General features: G+C 38.3%; 1 protein-coding gene across 1 annotated transcript in view; it reads left to right on the forward strand.

The window, feature by feature from the left end:
• The window catches only part of Gpc3 (glypican 3), a 363266-nt gene that overhangs the window by 185974 nt on the left and 156240 nt on the right, over positions 1 to 21052 (forward strand). The window contains exon 3 of the mRNA XM_060374526.1: positions 20352 to 21046. Within this exon, the coding sequence (XP_060230509.1) occupies positions 20352 to 21046 (695 nt within the window). The remainder of the gene's footprint in view (positions 1 to 20351; positions 21047 to 21052) is intronic.

Below are 21052 nucleotides of genomic sequence, written 5' to 3' on the forward strand. Positions count from 1 at the left end.
TTATGACTGTGTCCTTTCAGAAATGCTGGCAAGAAAAAAGTTCTCAGGGATCCTTTCTTAAAAAACCTGTTGAAGGTGCAATGAAGATGATAAGTCAGTTCAAGGCAACATCAACAACTTAGTGAGATCTCATCTCAAAATAAAGACAAGGAGTTCTATCAGGACAAGAATTGCGGCTAATTCTTTCCAGCTCCTAGAACACTTAGTATACAGTATCTGGCCCAGAGCAACATTCCCTGGCTACAGGAGTGTTAAGCTAATGTAGTACTAATAGCTTTGGCTTTTTCCCTAGTGGTGTCCCAATGCCCTCACTACAAACTTGCCCATGAACCATACTTTCATCAGGTTTCTAGTTCTTCAGCCTCGTCCAATTGTGGCAAAAAAAAAAAAAAAAAAAAAAAAAAAAAAAAAAAAAAAAAAAAATCTGCTCTAGTGATCTATTTCTGCCACTACTCTGACATATACCTTTGTAAATAGAAAATGCCATTAGTAAATACAGCATTGAAAATCATTTCTCATTGTGTAGGAAGAGGGTTTTATCAGTGTCCTGTGGTCCTGCCTTTGGGTCATTTCAGGGAATCTCCAATTGTCTCATTTTAAGCTTTGACACCTGGCTCAGACCTGGCCTGTGTACTCCTGTGACAGTGACCATCTGGCTTGGCATGTCCTTCTTCCTTGCTTCAGGACTGACCAATAGGGCAAGAAAGCATCCCTATACGTTGTTGTGGATGAGGCAGGCAAGTGGCTTTATTTTGAAGTGAAGGGAATAAGATCAAGAGAGATCTACTTCTCGTTTGAATGACCAGAGAACTCTTTATCAGTGAGGTTGTGGTGGAGACAATATGTCTTCTATAGAAGCAGATGATCAATCCAGAGAGAAAAATAATTTTAAAAGATGCAAAACTGAAAAACAAAACAACGAAACAAAACGTAGGCTGAAGTGGGGTAATAAATACAGTATCTTGCATATCAAGGACATTGTTTGTGAAATATTTTTCAACAAGTCAATGAGCACTGTGCAATTCCACAGAGCCTGAGATAATGAGAAAAAGAAAGTTAATATTTGGGATAAACCATAATGGAAAAAGGTCTCTAAGGAGTTGCTATTCACAGTGGCTGTACGAAAACAGAACTCATTCTGAGCCTTCCTTCTGGAAGTTTTTAATTGAGGTACTTAGGTCCGTTGCTCCGTTTGCCTTTGAGTTAACAAAAGCCTGTTGTAGGGGTTGATCAGGTGGTAATATTGCCATCTATCTTCTCCTAGAAGGAAAATAATTAGAACCTGCTTCATTCTTAAGCAAGGGACCGGATGGTGGCTTTGGAAATTATTGTGAGAATGGCTAGCTAAAACTCACAATTAGTCCAAGACCAGGTTTCCAAGGCCATGAGCAACTACCTGTCTCTGAGACAAGGTAAATATTTAAGGTACAAATTGTCTCTCTTAAACGTTATAATAAGACAGAAAGGCATTTAGAATGAGATTTACCTGAGTCTTCTAAAAATATAGGATGTGTTATTAAAACAAAGCACAAAAACAAATACTGTGTTTTTAAACAAACTTCCTCATGAGAGGGACAAATAAAGAAAGAGCTGTTGGAAAATAGTTATGGCAAGGAAGTTTAATAATCAGATATTACTAACAATATTTCTTGAGGTTAAAGATAAATGAACTGTGCTGTTGAATTGTTAGAAAGGCATAAATGACTTTCCTGACCTCTCTAAATAATTTTCTCTCCAGTCCCACCTTTTGAAGATTAGAAAAATTTAGTGTCTCATCACAGCTTGTGATATCAAGACTGAACTCCTTAGCATCACGTCTAAGTTCCTGCCCAGCCTGGCCATAGCCTCCTCTTCCATATGGTCTCCATAGCCATTTTATTTCATCCATCCATATGGCATTTATAGAGAGACACCATGTGCAAGACATTGCTAGGTGTATTGTGATCTAACGCCACATTACTCCCTTTTGGTAGGGGCTTTATTAGTTCCCCATGGTCCTACTTGGGCCCCATTAAAAGAAATTATGAGGTGCTGAGTGTCTGGCAATGATTGTAGAAATAGCCTGGGGGAAAATAGGACCCGTATATGGTGGGTGAGTGAAGAAAGATATTGAACAGAAAAAATGATAGGTACAACCGCTCTATTTTATTTTTGTTTTTGTTTTTGTTTTTTTTCCTTCCAGTGATTTTCCAACTCCTACAAACTCAGCTAAAATCACACAAAATGAAATTGGCTCAGCAATGTGTGATGTATTAGCACAATGGAACATCACATAATTACATGGAAAAGTGTATGTGAAATAATGTTAGCAGTGTCAGTTAACATTAAATGCTTGCTAGATGCCAAACATTGTTATGTGTATGTATATGACATACGTGCATGTGTATATGTATGTGTATATAAATATAACCATCACATCAAACATCTAATGGTTAGGTACAACACTTGACCTGGTGGTACAGGTAGACACACCAAAGAACAGAATGGTTAAGAGCCAAGGTCACCTTTTTTGGTTTTGTTTTGTTTTGTTTTCAAAACCGGGTTTCTCTGTGTAGTCCTGGCTGTCCCGGACTTGCTTTGTAAAACAGACTGGCCTCAAACTCACAGAGATCTGTCTCCTTCTGCCTTCCCGAGTACTGGGATTAAAGGCATGTGCCACTACGTCTGGCTAAGATCACATACTTAACATATGGTAGAGTCACAATTTCAAAGGAAATATTTTATTCCAGAGACTGTGCTGTTTACTATATATCTGTCTCTGTGCATGAAAAAAAAAAAAGCATGTGAGCTTAGCTAACTATATATAAATACTTTGTTAAAGATGCTTCACTGTGATGAAAATGATTGAGCTTTAATAATTAGATTCATAGTTCTATGAAGAAGCTTAAGCTCACAAGAAGAGGAAAAGGAAAGAAGTCTGGTGTCATGGAAGTCAAGGCAAATTAGGAAGGACACTGTTTACAATACCAAATGTTAACTGAGTCAGGACTTAAACTAGTAGCTTTAGGTAAATCCCTGCTTAACAATTTTTTCCTCATCAGTAAACATTTCTCTTGTCTTACATTATCTTTTGATTATTAATTATAGTACTAAATTCCTCGTGATATTGAACATTTGTTTTTTGACACTGAATATTTGTTTTCAAAATACCAAGCATAATTGTGAACCATATTTCTAGTATTAAACACAGACATCTATGTGGTCTTTAAATTTTGGTAGATTGCAACATAATGAGAAATAACTTGATTTTAGTTTGATATCTTGGAAACAAGCTAATTGATGGGTTAACTAAAAGTTTTATTCTTAAACATCAATAGTGTCCAATATGAACTATTCATGATATCTAGCTAGCATCCTCTGACTTTTCATTGATTAGATTATTCCTTCATCCATTAATTTAGCTAATATAGATGAGAGCCTCCTGCTCTCATAATGTATCTTGACCCTGGAGTTAAGATGGAGGAGACATACAGCCCTTGCTCTCAAAGCACTATAATGTTGCTCAGGAGGTAGATTTATAAGTATGGGTGTTTGTTAAGCTTCCGTGTATATAATTTGCTGTAAATATCCTATGAGAATACATAAGAGGCCAAAGTAGTTTTCATTTTCTAGTACTAGTTTTCCTTTTCATTAAATCGAATAAACATCCAATTTACAGCATAAATGCATAAGCTTTAAGAAACTATGGTTTTTCGAGGAATTGGCAAAGCATGCTTTCTGAACCATGACATTTTACAAAACTGTCACACAAATAATTTGATAACATGTCTGGTGTCTTGTACAACCAGTGCCTTTGTAACATCTTTATATGACTTAAGGGTCTCACCTGATATTTGTCTAATCATTCATGGGACCTTTGCTTTTACTATATTCTCAAACCAACTCTCAGGAAGCACCCAGGCAATAGTAGATCAAGTAGACAAACTAGTCTTTCTGGTTGAGCATCTCTTAGATTCAGCCATACCTAACTATGTCTGGAGTGACTTTTTTCCTTTTCTTTTTCTGTCATGGAGATTATGCTAATACTATACTGTATATTCATCTAGACCAGAGAATACTTGAAAAGTATTTTCAATTCTTAGCTAACAATCCATTTCTCTTTCAATTAATATCAGTCACTAGGGTATTCCATTACTACTTTTATTTCCCAAATTTCGCCTGTAATTTAAAAACATTTTTTAATGTGACTCTGTTTGGATGGCAAGTTACAGGTCAACTTCACCCAGCTAAAGAACTGTTGTCACATAGCTGTCTGACAGGCTGAGGCCTAATTATTAGCCTTTTGTCATTCCTTCTTTCACATTCTGCTTTGGGCTTTGGTTCACCCTCTATAGTCTCCATAAAGAAAAAAAAAAATCAATAAGGTGAGGACCAAAAGACGTATAGAGAAGAAGAGGTGAGAGCAGGAAAATAAGATCTCAATTCTTAAAAGAATTTTCTATTTTCTGCACTATTTTTCTTTTTATTTTGGTTAGTTCTTTGAGAATTTTGTCCAATGAATTTACGGGTGTAAGACATTAGAAATCAGTTTTATACTATGCCCATTTTCTGCACTGAGTTTTTTAAGAAAGTATTTTATTGTTAGTGGACAGGTGTGTTGTACGTGTTGTGATGTCTGTGGTGCTACACATGCCGTAGTGAGCATATGAAGATCAAAGGACAGTCCTGAAAAGTCAGCTCTGTCCTTCCAAACTTAATGTGTTTTCTGCAGGTTGAACTTTGACCTTGTAATTGCTTATGCCCACTGATAAATCCCACTGGCCCCACACTAATTTTTTAGTATGCTCATTGCCATGAAAGAATAACAACAGTGCTGGATTGTGAACGGAATGGAAAGTTCTCTTAAGTCATAAGGCATTGGGGGTGCAGCAGACTTAACATTTCTCTGGCCTTTGGGCTATCACTACAAAGGCTTAGGGAAGCGACTTTGGTGCAAAAGCACAACAACTTGCAGAAAGATGGAGGTAGACCAAAAAGATGTTGAGATGTCCAGCTCCAAAGACTCAGAAATGAACTGGTAACAAGGAATAATGAAGAAAAATGAAAAGGGTTTGGGCATTGTTGGTTACATATAATGAAGAGGTGTGTGTATGAGTGTGTGTTTTGCTTAGTGATTTACCACATAATATATAGATATATTTTGCTATACCAGTTGAAAGCCCAGAATACAACTGACAGTCTCTAATGCAAGCAGCAGGACTCATAAGACTTCTGTGCACAGTAGGGAAGTGTTCTGCGAAGGATTGACATTTGAGGAATGTTTTGTGTCATTACGCAGAAGGCCAGGAGGGGGCGCCGATCATTTGGTTAATGCTCTAGTGTAATAAGATTTTGGGGGGGTCATTAGAAATAACAATGAATTTTGCTTTACAATATTGCCCCAGTTTTTACAAACACACACACATAAATCAGACACAATATATGTGTGTGTTAATGGTACATTTAGAGTGGATAAGCTAATAACTCCACAATTATAAATAACTCCTAACCGTTCAATGCACCATAGATGGAAAATGATCTCTTTGATGTGACAGAAAAGATGTCTTTTGCCATTGTTCCTTGTACTTGCTTGTTGACATGCACACCATTTTTTTTTCCTTCTGAGAAGCTTTTTTTTTTTTTCATTTCCATTAAATTTGTTCTTACCTTTCTATGGCTAACACTGTAAAAACAGCTCTGGTTATGCATCTTTCCTTACCACTTAAAATTTTCACTTGTAAATAAATTCCTTACCACTTAAAATTTTCACTTGTAAATAAACACATCCTAATGTTTGGAGTTAACATGAGTTATACTTATGCTTCCTCCATATGTCCATAGGTGCTTTGTTAATGGACTATAGTTCTTTTCCTATGGTATCTCTTTTCAAAGTGATGCTCTCAACACTGCCAATGTCCTGCCATAATGAATTGTTCATGTACAAACATGTAATTTCTTTGTCAATATATACAGTCTTTAACTTTTTAAGAATATATATATATATATAAATAATTTTTCAGTCTTTTATGCTGCAATGGATTTTTTTTTTTACATTTGAGAGAGGAAAACTAGTCAGAGGGCATGATTTTGGGTTATAACATTAATAAAAAGACCAGTCTGATAATATCTCAGTGTATCTGATGATGTTTAGAAGGAACATGGAAGCATCTGGGGACTCTAAAATAAGGGAAATAGAATTAGTATCTAATAATTAAATTAGAGAATCAATAAGACCAACCAGTTATGGATAAAAGTAGCAGTGCAAATTCCCATTCAAGAGACAATATAAAAGAAAACACACCTAAGACTTATTTGTTATTAATGTAGACCAAAGACTGAAAACAAACTCAGAAGTTGAGGATTGTTGACACTGTCTGGTATGTGTGTGGGTGGCTATTTAGTTTTCAAATTTCAGACAGATAAAGAGTCAAATAGAGACAGAGTCAGACAAACTTAATCTTAATAGGGTGAAGACCAGGCAGTAGTAATTAATACTGTTCATCCAGTTGAAGTAAGAATGTGTCAGCTGGGTGTGGGGGTCAGAGCCCTTAGTCATGATGTAGACGAGAAAGGGAAAGTCACAGAGATAAACAGTTACATGGAGCAGCCACTCTGCTAAAGGGGGAGGAAAGACCTCCCTGAGTTCTGGGCAAAGCTCAGACAAGGTGATTATTACCACACAAATCACCACTTTAAATCCAGACTGATTTGGGTTCACATCCAGCTGCAAGACTGTAGGGAAATAGTGATACCATTCTGTATCCCAGGACATGTCTGAAACATGGGAATTAAAGTAATGGGCTTATATAAAAGCTTGTCAGAATAAAAAGATACAATTAATTTCCTTACCATAGTGCTTGAAACAAAGTAACCTCTCAATAAATATCACTTATTGGTATAAGGTTTTATCTTAAGCATCATAGTTTAAAGCTTTGCTTTTAATATGATGCCATAATTAGACACTGGAATCTAATAACTTGAATTAGTATTGATTCCATGTTTATGGAGCACTCTTTCCATGTTGGTTGTCAGTAGGGAGATTCCTTGAGGATCTGTCCCACATGAATTGCAGGTAATGTCATGACACGAAGTTTCTAACAGCTTTTGGGGGACTTAATACAGTGGGTTCAATCTGATCGTCAAAAGTGAAGAATTTTATAATACATTTTATGTTACATTGAAATAGAATAATTGTACATATTTATGGGGTACAGCAAAATTGAGTTTTGAATCTCCACACCCTGGGTATTTTAAAATTCTAACATGCCCTCTGGCAGCATGGTTGATGTGCATCTAGTTGTCAGAGAAGTCTGCACTCTTCTACTGAGAGCCAAGCTCTGTACCTACTGGCATTTTCTAGCATCCAGTCTAACAGTATCTTCTTGCCAATTTACTTCCCTTGTTTCTGTTTTTAAGATTCTGCAGAGTAAAACCAAAACCACCTTTATTGTTTGTTTTCTCTGTGTGTTTGCTTATACACGATATTTTGTGTGTGCTTATGACTTTATATAATATCTTAGTAAACTCCTAAGGTCTACTGTTACTGCGGTTATTACATAATGCCATCTACCATATAGCTGATAAAATAGTGCATAATTATGAAATTGTAGATATTGAAGGAATTTTTACATTTAGTTAGCCTTCTATTCTTCCTAAGGGCTAGAGAAAGAAAATGACCTCTCCATGGTGACAGGCAGCTTATTCAGCTGGCACTATATCATATAAAAAATGATGAATTTCTCTGCATTACTCATCAAAAACAGAGCTAATGGACTGAAAGAATATCTTGGAAAACAATAATGAAACTTAGAGATGAAGGATCTGCATGATTTTTCTACTGCCACATGGAAAATGTTCCCTATCTAGACTCCTTCATACTGCTGTTTTTGAGTTTTTAAGTTGTCAGGGTTATTTTTTTTTTAAGTTTTTCCTTTGTTTAACTTTTTTTCAATGCAGAAATAACTAGAGATACTTGTGAAGGCTGCCTCACCATGTACTGGGTTCAATTAAAATATACTTCTGCCCATTCCCAAAACATTTTGTGCATCCCTGGCAAACATCTGACCTGCTCTTCTGTCTTTTCTTTAGACGGTAGACTTTTTTTTTATGTTTTTATAGAATACTTCTCTTTTGTTAACATTTTCTCTGCAGAGAGGGGTGAGCATAGTTAGGGTACTTGTTGAGACTCTTCTCCTTTTACATTTGTGGTGTGGCCCTGGTATCATTTGAGAGTCACTTCTTTTCATATCTGGTACACAGAACACTTAAGACGCTCCTCTTATTACTAACTCATACACTTGTGTGTGCAGGAGGCTATGCATGTTTTTATGTGCATGTCCATGCGTGTGTGCGTGCGTACGTGCGTGCGTGCGTGCGTGTGTGTGTGTGTGTGTGTGTGTGTGTGTGTGTGTAGAGGCCAGAGATTAACCTCAGGTGTTGTTGTAGAGATTAACCTCTAGAACCATACGGTTAATGCTTTCAGATTGAGATCTGTGGCTAAGCTGGCTAAGTGAGGCCTTAGACTCCCCTGTGTCTCTCTAGCAGTGAGACTTCTAGCAAATGCCACCATACTTGAACTCAGGTCCTCATGCTTGTGTCACAAAACAGGTTTCCCAATTGAGCCATTTCCCCAGGGCCTGGGACTTAATAAAAAATATACATCCTCTCCTTTCTTTTTGTAGTCTTTGAAATTTCATTAATAATGAATATGCCAATACTATCATGTCTCGTTCACTAAGGAGAATGTTTGGTCACTCATATTGAATGTTAGAGAAGAATGCTCAACAGCTTTTCCAGCTCTGTACCACTTAGGACTTCTGAGGGTTTTGGCAGCCTAATTCTGCTTCCTGCACTTCCATTTTTCTGTCCATGAAGTGGAGAAGTCACCATTAATCATCTTGTTTATAAAAGATTTATTTATTATATTAAGTATACAATGTTCTGCCTGCATGTACACCTGAACGCCAGAAGAGGGCACCAGACCTCATTATAAATGGTTGTGAGCTACCACGTGGTTGTTAGGAATTGAACTCAGAACCTCTGGAAGAGCAGACAGTGTTCTTAACCTCTGAGCTGTCTCTCCAGCCCCACCATAACCATCTTATTGGATGGTTGTGAGGATAAAATACAATTAAGAGGCTTAAAGCACTAGTGGTGACTGGTCCAAACGAGTGTACAACATGGGCATGAGTTTTTTACTATTGTCATTGTGGATGTCATTTAGTCATTATTGCAAAACATACTGATGATGCTAGCATATTAGCAGATGATAGCCTGTATTGTCATATCAGTACCTCCTTCAGTGATTCCATGGTAGTCTTAGACTAAAATGAACATTCATTTCAATTTAGTGGGGGGGGGGGGGAGGGGGAAGACACATAGTTTGTAGGAGGGGTGGTGCAGTGCAGTGATACTGTCAGCCCAAACAAGCTAACTAAGAAACACGAGTCCAGCTATGTTAGGAAGAATGACAGGGAAGAAATTTTCCTGACTACCTGCCAGCACCCACCCTTTCTTGATGTTTATGTGCACTGACACCATGCAGCTGTCTGTTTTGGCATCAATACCGACTAACCTATGTTCAAATAAATTAACATTCTAAACTGGCCCACACATTTCTTGGAAATAAGGTTAGTAGCCAATAGGTAAGCTGATCCACATAACCCCTTGGCTTAAAAAAAGTTCACTATATGCTATTGCACTTTAACAAGCATCAACAAATTGACAGGGAAATTTTATTTCTTTTTTTTTTTATGGAGACATTCTGTGACCTCTATCTAGCATTCTTTCAGAGCTACGGGGGAAGGAGACCAAGTTCAACACACAGAGAGCAAAGGGATATGTAGAAAAGAAGCGCTTTAGAATTTGTTGGTACCATGCTCTATAGCAAAATCTGAACAGTCTGGAAAAGTTCAAAGATACAGCTCAGACAAAGGTAATTGTTGGTCCATTACAAGGATGATTTGAGCATTATTTACATCAATATTCCAATGAAACATTGGTGTCAGTACTACTCTTTCTTATTTCCCTCTATGCTCATACGATTTGTAGCCCAAGAAAAATTAAAAAACAATATAATGTACTTATCTGGCTTTGGCCGTTTTGAACTAGACATGCTGGCTTGATTGACACCCAGACAGAGAGTTAATGGAATGACAAATTAGAATGTTAGGTCCTCTCTTAGTCCCCGACTTGAACAATAGCATAATTAGCAGTGATGTCAACTTCACTTCCCCAGCTCCCATGATTTGGAAGGTAGAGCTTGGGTCTGGCCTACTGCTGTCCACTGAAGAGGAAACGGTCAATTATGCTGAACTCAAGGACGACCCACCCCCTAAGCCTACACAAGTGGGTCCCCAGGCATAGTTAAGAAAAGTGCTAAGCAACAGGAACAGAAGATTTCATTGGGGAAGACAACTGGAGCTGTATTGTAGCGATTCCACTTAAGCACCCAATCTCAAAGTCACCCTATTCCGAGTATATTGCATTTACTGCAATGAGCCATTTTTTTTTAATGCCCATTTAAAATAAGCCCTCTTGAATGCAACACTATGACCAAGGTCTTTTTTGGCAGAAAGCCACTTTAGATATTAGATCACTCCAAGCATTGTTTTAAAATAGTGCCCAGGCCTTTCAATAATTTGGGAGCTATTGCCTTTGAACCCAGAAAATGTCAGTGCACCGACAACACACTGAAATGGTACTGGTATGGACAGTCTCTTTATGTATGTCAAGTATACTTCAGTAAAGTGAAAAGTGCAGGTACTGTTATGATCTAGGATGTAGATAACCTGTTCTGAGGCTCAGTACTACCCACATGTTTGTCTGCAGTAGCTGTTAAGGCTTCAGACACCATCAGAAATATCCTAAAAGCAAGAGAGAATTCTAAGAAAGTTGTTCTCCAAAAATGTAGGTTTGATTAATCACTTAATTGCATTTGTTTCTAAAAGGAATGAAGTTTCTTTGTACTGTAAATATACAAAAGTCATGCAACAATTCTATAAACAAATGTCCTATGTCGTGCAGGTAAGAACACACAGCCTCTCCTTCTCCTGCCCCAGGCAGAGATTCGCTGTCTGTATAGGACTACAAAGACTATGAACTGTAACGTTAATGAGTTAAAACCAGTTGAGCTAATGGAGCTACCAGGGTGGAATTTCTGAAAAAAGAAAAACTTCTTGTTTTCAGGAAGATCTGCTGAGCTCAATTTTGGGGCTTGTTAGAGACAGTTCCGAAATCATGGTCTTAGATCTTATGTAAATAATGACTTGGAGTTTATTAGAATGAAAATTTTAAAAAAGTGTCCTTGTCTGTAAGTCTGCAAATCAGAGACAGGAATAGATGTCTGCTCTCCTGATTTTAACGCAGTACCTGGGGATTTCTTCAAGACTGTGGCATCACATATAATGGTTGCTAGGGGATATTTAGACAATATAGAACAGGGAAGCTGAATCAAGCATTTGTATTTGTGAGAGTGACTGCATGCATTTCTGACCATACCATTCTTCTTCTGGGTTTTAATTCCATTTATCTTCTTCTTCTTCTTCTTCTTCTTCTTCTTCTTCTTCTTCTTCTTCTTCTTCTTCTTCTTCTTCTTCTTCTTCTTCTTCTTTTTCTCCTCCTCCTCCTCCTTCTTCTTCCTTAACCTTCTGTAAAACCCATTTCCACCTTTTGTTAGTGTAATTAACTGTTTGAGATTATTCAGAGGATCAAGGTCCATAAGGTCATCTGATTTGTGCTCACTAAGCTCACATGTAATAATTTTCTCACTACAATATTGACAGCTTAGCCATTGCCTTGTGAGGAAAAGGATGTACTCCCAGATGCAAGGCACATGCCACTTACTTCACAGAACTGTGACCTTTGTGTTCTAGATCAGAGTCTTAAATTTTGTTTCTTTTAAAAACAAATACAGGCTCCTGTCCTGTTTCATGTTTTCTCCCTCCTCTGATGTCCATCCTCTTTGCCTTTTTGAATGGGGATTGAACATCTTAGCCATAGTCCTCCTTTCTGATCAGCTTCCTTAGGTGTACAGATTTTAGTATGTTTATCCTATAAATGTCTACTATGCACTTATGAGTGAGTATATACCCTGTGTGTCTTTCTGCTTCTGGGATACCTCACTTAGGATGATCTTTTCCAGTTCCCACCATTTGTCTGCAAATTTCATGATTTCCTTGTTTTTTTTATTGCTGAATAATATTCCAATGTGTAGATGTACCACAATTTCTGTATCCATTCCTCAGTTGAGGGGCATCTGGGTTATTTCCATTTTCTTGCTATTACAAATAAAGCTGCTACAAACATGGTTGAGCAAATGTCCTTGTTGTGTACTTGAGCATCTTTTGGATATATGCCTAGGAGTGGTATATCTGGGTCTTGAGGAAGCGCTATTCCTAATTGTCTGAGAAAGTGCCAGATTGGTTTCCAAAGTAGTTGTACAAGTTTATATTCCCACCAGCAGTGGAGTAAGGTTCCCCTTTCTCCACAACCTCTCCAGCATGTGTTGTCACTTGAGTTTTTGATCTTAGCCATTTTGATGGGTGTAAGGTGAAACCTCAGGGTCATTTTGACAGGACAGGAGCCTACCACAGAGGGCCTCTGAAAGGCTCTACTCTACAGGGTATCAAGGCAGATGAGGAGACTTATTACCAACCTTTGGTTAGAGTGCAGGGAATCTTATGAAAGAAGGGGGAAATAATAAGACCTGGAGAGGACAGGAACTCCAGAAAGAGAGCAACAGAACCAAAAATTCTGGGCACAGGGGTCTTTTCTGAGACTGATACTCCAACCAAGGACCATTCATGGAGATAATCTAGAACCCCTACACAGATGTAACCCATGGCAGTTCAGGATCCAAGTGGATTACATAGTAATGGCAACAGGGCCTGTCTCTGACATGAACTGTTTTGGCCCGCTCTTTGATCACCTCACCCTGAGGGAGGAGTAACCTTACCAGGCCACAGGATGAGACCTGATAGACTAGGATCAGAAGGAAGAGGAGGAAGACCTCCCCTATCAATGGACTGAGGGAGGAGCAACAAGGGTCTCAACAAATTTTAGACCTTGGGTCACATGTCTCAAATCAGTCTCTTGCATAAGAAAGCGAACGACGACTCGTGGCTCTGTATAAAAACTGAATAAAGTATTGTTATATGTAAGACTCAGTGAGGTACCCATTGAATTAATGAATGAATCATGCGGTTAGAACAGTATACATGCATAGCTTTTAAGGCAACTCAGATTTGGTACTTCTTGTTACTGATGGGAGTAAAAGGTGGACTGCTATTTTCAGTACCTGCGGGGAAGAACACTCTGTTGCTTTGTTGTTACTAAAGCTTTGACTGTAAGGTACCTGTGGAAATGCAAAATTCTGTAGAAATCCTTACTAGCTAGTTACAGACAAAATTCTCTTTAAAAACAGGAGTTGTGGGGACAGTGACATGGGGCAGTGGTTAAGAGCACTTGCAGTTTTTGCAGAGGACCTGAATTTGACTTCCAGAGCCATACAGCAGCTCATAACTGTTTATAACTCCAGTCCCAGTAGGTCTGATCTCCTTTTCCAGTTTCTGTTGGCAGCAGGCACACATGCAGTACATAGACACAGATGCACGCAAAGAACCCATACGAACAAATAAAAAGGAAAAAAAAAACTGTTTAAAAGAACAAGAGTTGCATAAACCATTGGCAATTGGCCTTCCTTAGGACAGTAGTCTAGTGTCTAAGCAATTAAAGAAGGAGAACAGTGCAAAACAGACGTGTTAATTGGCCTAACCACACAGAAGATCCTCTAGGTAGTTTGCTCTTTGTGTCAATAATTTAAGTTACACTGAGCAGAAACAGAGATGCTCATTAGCTAAGGACACTACCAGAGTGTTTGCATGCCAACCTTTAAATGACATTACACCCTCTTAATGGAACAGAACCTTCTATTCAGTGTCTTTCCCCCACCCCCTACCCAAAGGTATATTTTGATTTTTCTAAGCTTAGGTTATTAAGTACTTAAGGAAGAAACTCTTTAACACATGAATGAGGACAATGGGTCATAAAGCAAAATCTTCAGAAGTTAAGGAAACAAGAACCAGACCTAGAATATGATATAATAGTTTTTTTTTATTCCAGTTAAAACATAATCCATAATTTTCACGGTTGTATCCAGGAATCCACATGCCCTTTCATAGTCTCTGAAGAAGGACCTTTTCCTTAGAGTCTTTAATTTAAGGTAATGGCTCAGCAAGCAGGCCTTATCCATTTAAGATGTAAATTCTTGAAGGGACTGCAGAACTTTACCTCTTTGGATAGCATTAGACATCCTTTTGTAAAGAATGAACTGAAGTTCGGAGAATATGGCCTTGCTGACTGTTTTAGTGAGTATCATTTCTTGGCCACAGAGATCTTGAATAAACAAGAACAGTTTTCAATGGATCTGTCTAGTCCAAATAAAATCCTGGAAGACAGGGGAGAATGGGAAAAGAATTAGGATCATGTTAGGAAAAAAAAAATGTCATCAGGTTGATACTGTAAAAAAATGAGCTGCAATAGCTAAAGTTGTTCTTGATGTACCCAGAACCAAATGGGTTTCTTAACTCTGGTGGCTTCTGCAGGACAAATTGTTCTTAAAATAAAGCTTCATTGATGTCAAAATGAGATATACCTCTGAAGTGCGCCTCCAGTGTTTTCTCAGGCTCCCTCCCTTGTTTCCTAGGGATGTCTTATTCCTATATCCATATGAATAGACACATTTTTAGCCCTGATGAAGATAGTCACGCTCAAACCTACCCCATTTTAAAGTTGGCAGGGACATGAAATTCCAATTTTTAAGATGTGGGGAAAAGAATTGCAAAGGGAAGACCTTGGTAGATGCTGAGGAGGGCAGCATCTGCCAATGAGTTCCTGAAAGGACACTGCCCATTTATAAGTGGGAACACTTCTGTAATTGCTACTCCAGACCTGAGACTATATGATTGCAACAATATTTTGCCTGCCTTTCTCTGTGCCTTTATTTACTTACTTGTTTATTTCCAAAGGATTTTAAATGTTCTTTAAGGCAATGTATAATAACAAGGAAGTGTACTGTAACTAAAATACCCAAGAACCCTCAAGCCAGTAGAAAAATACAGGTAGGAAAGATGGAGTAAGGTTATGACACAAAACACATGACATGAAGTTTATTATGCTTAATAGTGGGAGACTATAAATTTAGCTGTAAGCTTTCAAGTCATAAATGTGAGGAGGGAAAAATTATGAGTTACATGACTCACAGAGTCCAGAAGGTGAAAGCAAACTAGTTGTTCAGGAAAGCTAATGGACAGTAAATGATAAGAACTAATTGGACTAATGGGGCAAAAGTGTGGTCAACTGTTGCAGGCTCATAAATTTTCGACTACAAAGTTTCACTTCTTGCTTCTGAGGAACCTTGGAATGAATCATTTTAATTGTCTTCTCTAGTCTGTCATAGCCTTTGGAGGAAATTTTTATCTATCTATCTATCTATCTATCTATCTATCTATCTATCTATCTATCTATCTATCTATGTACCCAGCTATCTATCTGCTTACCTACCTATCTATCCATCCTCCATCCATTCGTCCATATACTTACTTGTCTATCTATTCATCTATCTGTCCATTCTTCCATCATTATCTCTCTATTTCTCTGTCTCTCTGTCTGCCTATCAAATCTGTCCCTAATGATATATGTATTAACCCATGAAAATACCTATTTTTTATTCTTTCACTTAGTTATTTCTTTACTACGAGTTTATGTACCTTGTATTTAGAAGCCTAGTGTGTGAAAGGTAAAAACAGAGACTATGTATATTTATGGGCAGGTCATAGTCCTGCACAAATAAATGACTGATAAATGAACAACTTAGCGACTTATTCCTAAGCTTAGTCAGTTCTGGTTAAATTAATGTGAATTGTAAAGCACCAGTAAAATCCAATAGAAATTGAACTATAGTGTTTACTGTCGTTTCCATGAATTATTTTTAAAAACAATAAAAAGCCTTGCTTGCAACCTAAACTTTCTGTTTCAGTGTGGCTGGTTTTCAAAGAAAAAAAAAATCGTTCAACATTCAAAAGTAACACTGAAATATATTACCTGTTTGGGTGTTTTGGTCCATTAACTTTTTGCAGTATTTCTTCCAACTAAAATTACTTTGATGTCATATGGCATCTATTGTATGCTAAAACTCCCTTTTCAAGAACAAAATGTCAAAGCAGATTGAAGGGGAAAAGAGGGAGTGACTTAACTGTGTTCAGTGGTTCTCATCACTACTTCCATCAAAGACTGAGTTCTAAAGTTCTGGTGCTTTCAAAACTTAATAGACTTTATTTCAAACAGTTTTACATTTGAAAGGAAAATCAAGTAGGCAATGACAGAAGCACAATCATTGGATAACATGATAAAAAGGTTTTGTTTTATAAGAAACTACCTATATGTCATCTAAAGTGGTTGCAGCATCTTGCATTCCCACCAGATAGCTCAGTATCTGTTGCTGTTGCTGTGTATTCTTACAGCATTTGCTACTGTCCGTTGTATGGCTTTTAACCATTCTAATGCCTGCACAGAGGCATCTCATTATTATTTTAATTTTTAATTTCCTAAAGAGGTGTGGTATTGAGAATCTTTTCTCTATTTGTTTGGGATCTGTGAATCTTTGTGGGGAAGCAGCTGTTTAGATATTTTGCCCATTTTTCTAAGAGGGTTGTTGGTTTTGTTGCTGTTACAATTTATTTATGTATTCTTTCCTTTCTTTCTTTCTTTCTTTTCTTTTTTTATTTTCTGAGACAGTGTTTCTCTTTGCAACAGCCTTGGCTGCCCTGAGACCAGGCTTGCCTGGAACTCACAGAGATCTGCCTGCCTCAAGCTTCCTGAGTGCTGGAATTAAAGGTGTGCTTCACCACACCCAGCCCTCATTCATTCATTTAATGGTACTTTGAATTTAACCCAACGTCTCACAAATGCTAGAGAAAGTGCTCTACCACTGAGATATTTATCAATTAAGAAAAAGAAACAAAAAATAATTTATCTTCTTTATTCACCATTGACACGCTCCCACTGTTCCTTCCTATCTTTCTTTCAGAATCAGTTATGGTAATTAGTTTTAATATTTCCTGCCACTCTTACCAGTGTGGGTCATATAGACTTTGAGCCTCAGTTTCCTCCACAGTAAAATAAAAATGATTCAAAACACATGTGGTTATGTCATAGTTGCATAGAAGGTAGATGTAAGCATAGTTGCCATGGATTATGGTACGTACCTTTCAGGTGCCTGGAAAAGATTAGTTTTCTTTTTCCACCCAAGTACCTGTCCTTGAAAAAGAGGTGGTGGAAAAGAAGAAACAGGATTGGAGTCTACTATAAAGGGTCCCCTGAAAGGCTCCACCCAACAGGGCATCAAAGCAGATGCTGAGACTCACAGCCAATCTTTGGAAAGAGCGCAGGGAGTCTTATGGAAGAGGGGTGTGGGGATAGAGGGACATGGAGGGCACAGGAGCCCCACAAGGAGACCAACAAAGCTAAAGGATCTGAGCCCAGGGGGTCCTGCAGAGACTGATGCCATCAACTAAGGACCCAGACTCCCTGCTCAGATGTGGCCTATTGTCAGCTCAGTCTCCATATGGATCTCCAAGTAAGGGGAGCAGGGGCTGCCTGTGTTATGAACTCGATTGCCTGCTCTTTGCTCACGGGCCCCTGGTGATGTGGCTTTGCTAGGCCTGCAATTTGTGTTATTGTTGTTTCTGTAGGCGAGTTCATGATCTTTTGTAATTTTCTTTTTCTATTGATCCAGCAGTGCTGGCAACAGAACTTTGAGAAAGAACTGTTATTGGCAGGAGAATCTGTGGGCTTTTCTTGCTATGTGTATCTTGTATATTAGAGAAGTAGTACACCGCAATTCAGGTGCAGTTTGCTTCCTAGAGTATTCATTTTAGAGTGGTCCAGGTGATTGAGCTCTGTTAGGGGTAACCCGTCTGCAAAGCACCTTTCCTTCACTTCTTTCATGCTGCCCCAAGGCCAAGGGGAAAGTACCTCTCTGCTTTATAGGTCTTCGGGTTTCAATTTCGTCTGCTACATTTTCATTCAGAGATGAGAAAGCCTATGGGAAAACGATGAGTTTAAAACAGAACTTAACTTTCTACAAAATTTCTTGAGAATGTGTGTAGACTCTGAGTTGGAGGGCAGCTAGGGTGTAACCGTCACTTAGAGACTCTGGTTGGAAATGATTACTTCTACTTTGCAACTGTTTCCTTAGGGAAATATATCCATTCTACTGAGACTCAATTTCATCATCTGTTAAATCAGAGTTGATAATAACAAATTCAGAAGGTTGCTACAAAAAGTAGCTGTCATAATGTTCTTTTAAATGGCTTGTAATCTTCAAACTATACAGCCTGTAAGTATTTCTTTTTGAGATAAGCTCTCACCATGTAACTCCAGATAGCCTGGAATTCCCTGTGTAGATCACACTGAAATACTTGGAACAGTTCTCCAGTCTCTGCTTCCTAAATGATGGGATTATAAGAGTGAACCACTGTGTTTGGCCGCTTGTGAATGTTTCTTCGACAAGGCTGGTATATCATTAATCTCCATCTAGTTTGAATATCCATAGCACCTAGCAAGACTAATGTGTAATAACATGTTTCTACATAGAATTAAAATGAATCAACAATTTAAAATATTAACATTTCTGATTATTTTAAACAATTGACTGGCCCTTTGCATCAGGCTAGATGATCACATAGCTTCATTCGACATTTAGATTCAAGGATGACGAAGAAGTAACAAGTGTAGCTAGGAATATTGTTATAAGGTAAAGTTTCAAAGAATCATTTAATGTTCTAAAGAAAAGAAAACAAACAAACGAGCATGTAATTATTGACAGAAAGGAAAACTTTGCTCCTGGGTCACACAATTGCAAAATAGAATGAATCCGCCAACACTGGTAATCTTTCGGTGGTGCAAAGGCCACCCCATCCAATACCCAGTCCACATATTCTCAAAAACCTTTGTAGATGGCTAAGTTCTAATTTAAATTCATCTTTGGTCTCTAGTGGGCTTGGGAAACTCTTTAGAATTACGCTGGCACATCTCCAACATTGCTGGGCAAGTGTTGAGCTCCAGGGAGGAATCTGAGGAGTGAGTTCTAGCTTGTGAGGATCTAGGGCAGATGGTGGGGGTTCAGCCTAGAGCTCACTTCTGCCACACATGACTGAAACATTGGGCTAAGTGATTCCCAAGGGATATAGTCTCTTAGGTCATCTGAAAGTAGTAATTTGATTTTTCAAGGCTTGTGAATTGGCATCATTTAGTGTACATCTGCCATGGACCTTTGCATTTTGGGAAGATCTGAAAGTAGTAAGGTAAAAATATCAGGAAACTTGGCTAATTTTGTTTCTTTTTAAACTCTTTTATCTTTTTTTTTCTAAAACAAAAATCTGTTATGGCGGTTGCTTTCTTAAGCACATAAATGTGGCACTCCAGTTATTTGGGATAATTTGTTTTAGAATACTTTGATTTGGGACAATGGGATGGCATACATTTCTACTCTCTCAAAGCAGTGGCACTTATTGGGCTTTATGCCAAGGGACTGAAGCAACAGATGTAATCTTGAATGTGTGGTCTCTGTAGACTGGACTAGGCTTCCAAGCCATGTGGAAGCTGAACTTACCGAAGAGGCTTAGCAGTTATCCTTCCAGATGTTCAGCTTGCAGTGATTGTCAATATCAGATGGATAGACAAGGACATGGATTGTTCTTCCCGCCCAGATACCCATTCAGTAGACAAATAACTTTTCCAGGTCTGGCAATCTATCAGATAACTCCCTTTAAGTTATTCAGAGACAATTTACCCAAAATAACTCAATTGGGCTTATCTTTTGTTCTTGGCTAATAACTTGCCTCTCCTCTGGGTTTGAACAGGCTCAGATGGTTATGTGAGCTTATATAGTATATGGTCTGTTGTCAAATATTAATCTCCGTCTAAAACTGAAATGCCCTTAAATGCAACTTCTTGTTAACTGAACAAATCAATGAGAGCAAGAGAGATAACTTCTGATTTAGCCAATTTTTAATCAATATTTTCATGAACAGCTGCAATGTTAACTGAATCCTGCCAGTTGTCGTTTGAAATGCAATATGTGTTTAAAAATTTATGTGCACATCAAAGTTTAGGCTTCACATTCAAAAAGGAAAATTGATTTATGGGAGCAAACAACTGCAGGGATATAGGTAATGCCAGCAATGAATGTGAGTCAATGATTTAAGGCAAATGGACCTTAATCACCAAAGCAACAGAGACATGTTACACTTGATTACAGCCTGGATTTCATGTTTTAATTTGTGGGCATGTCTTTTTCTCTTATTTTACAGAGGCCTTTGAAATTGTTGTTCGCCATGCCAAGAACTACACCAACGCCATGTTTAAGAATAACTACCCCAGCCTGACTCCACAAGCTTTCGAATTTGTCAGTGAATTTTTCACAGATGTGTCTCTCTACATCTTGGGTTCTGATATCAACATGGACGATATGGTCAATGAACTGTTCGACAGCCTCTTTCCCATCATTTATACCCAGATGATGAACCCAGGCCTGCCCGAGTCAGTATTAGACATCAACGAGTGTCTCCGAGGAGCAAGACGTGACCTGAAAGTTTTTGGCAGTTTCCCCAAGCTTATCATGACCCAGGTTTCCAAGTCACTGCAAGTCACTAGAATCTTCCTTCAGGCCCTGAATCTCGGAATTGAAGTCATCAACACTACTGATCACCTCAAGTTTAGCAAGGACTGTGGCCGTATGCTCACCAGAATGTGGTATTGCTCTTACTGCCAGGGACTGATGATGGTTAAGCCTTGTGGTGGTTATTGCAATGTGGTCATGCAAGGCTGTATGGCAAGTGTGGTGGAGATCGACAAGTACTGGAGAGAATACATTCTGTCTCTTGAAGAACTCGTGAATGGCATGTACAGAATCTACGACATGGAGAATGTGCTGCTCGGACTCTTCTCTACCATCCATGATGCCATCCAGTATGTGCAGAAGAACGGAGGCAAGCTGACCACCACTGTAAGT

Source organism: Meriones unguiculatus, chromosome X (assembly GCF_030254825.1).
Source record: "Meriones unguiculatus strain TT.TT164.6M chromosome X, Bangor_MerUng_6.1, whole genome shotgun sequence".
NCBI classification, from domain to species: domain Eukaryota; kingdom Metazoa; phylum Chordata; class Mammalia; order Rodentia; family Muridae; genus Meriones; species Meriones unguiculatus.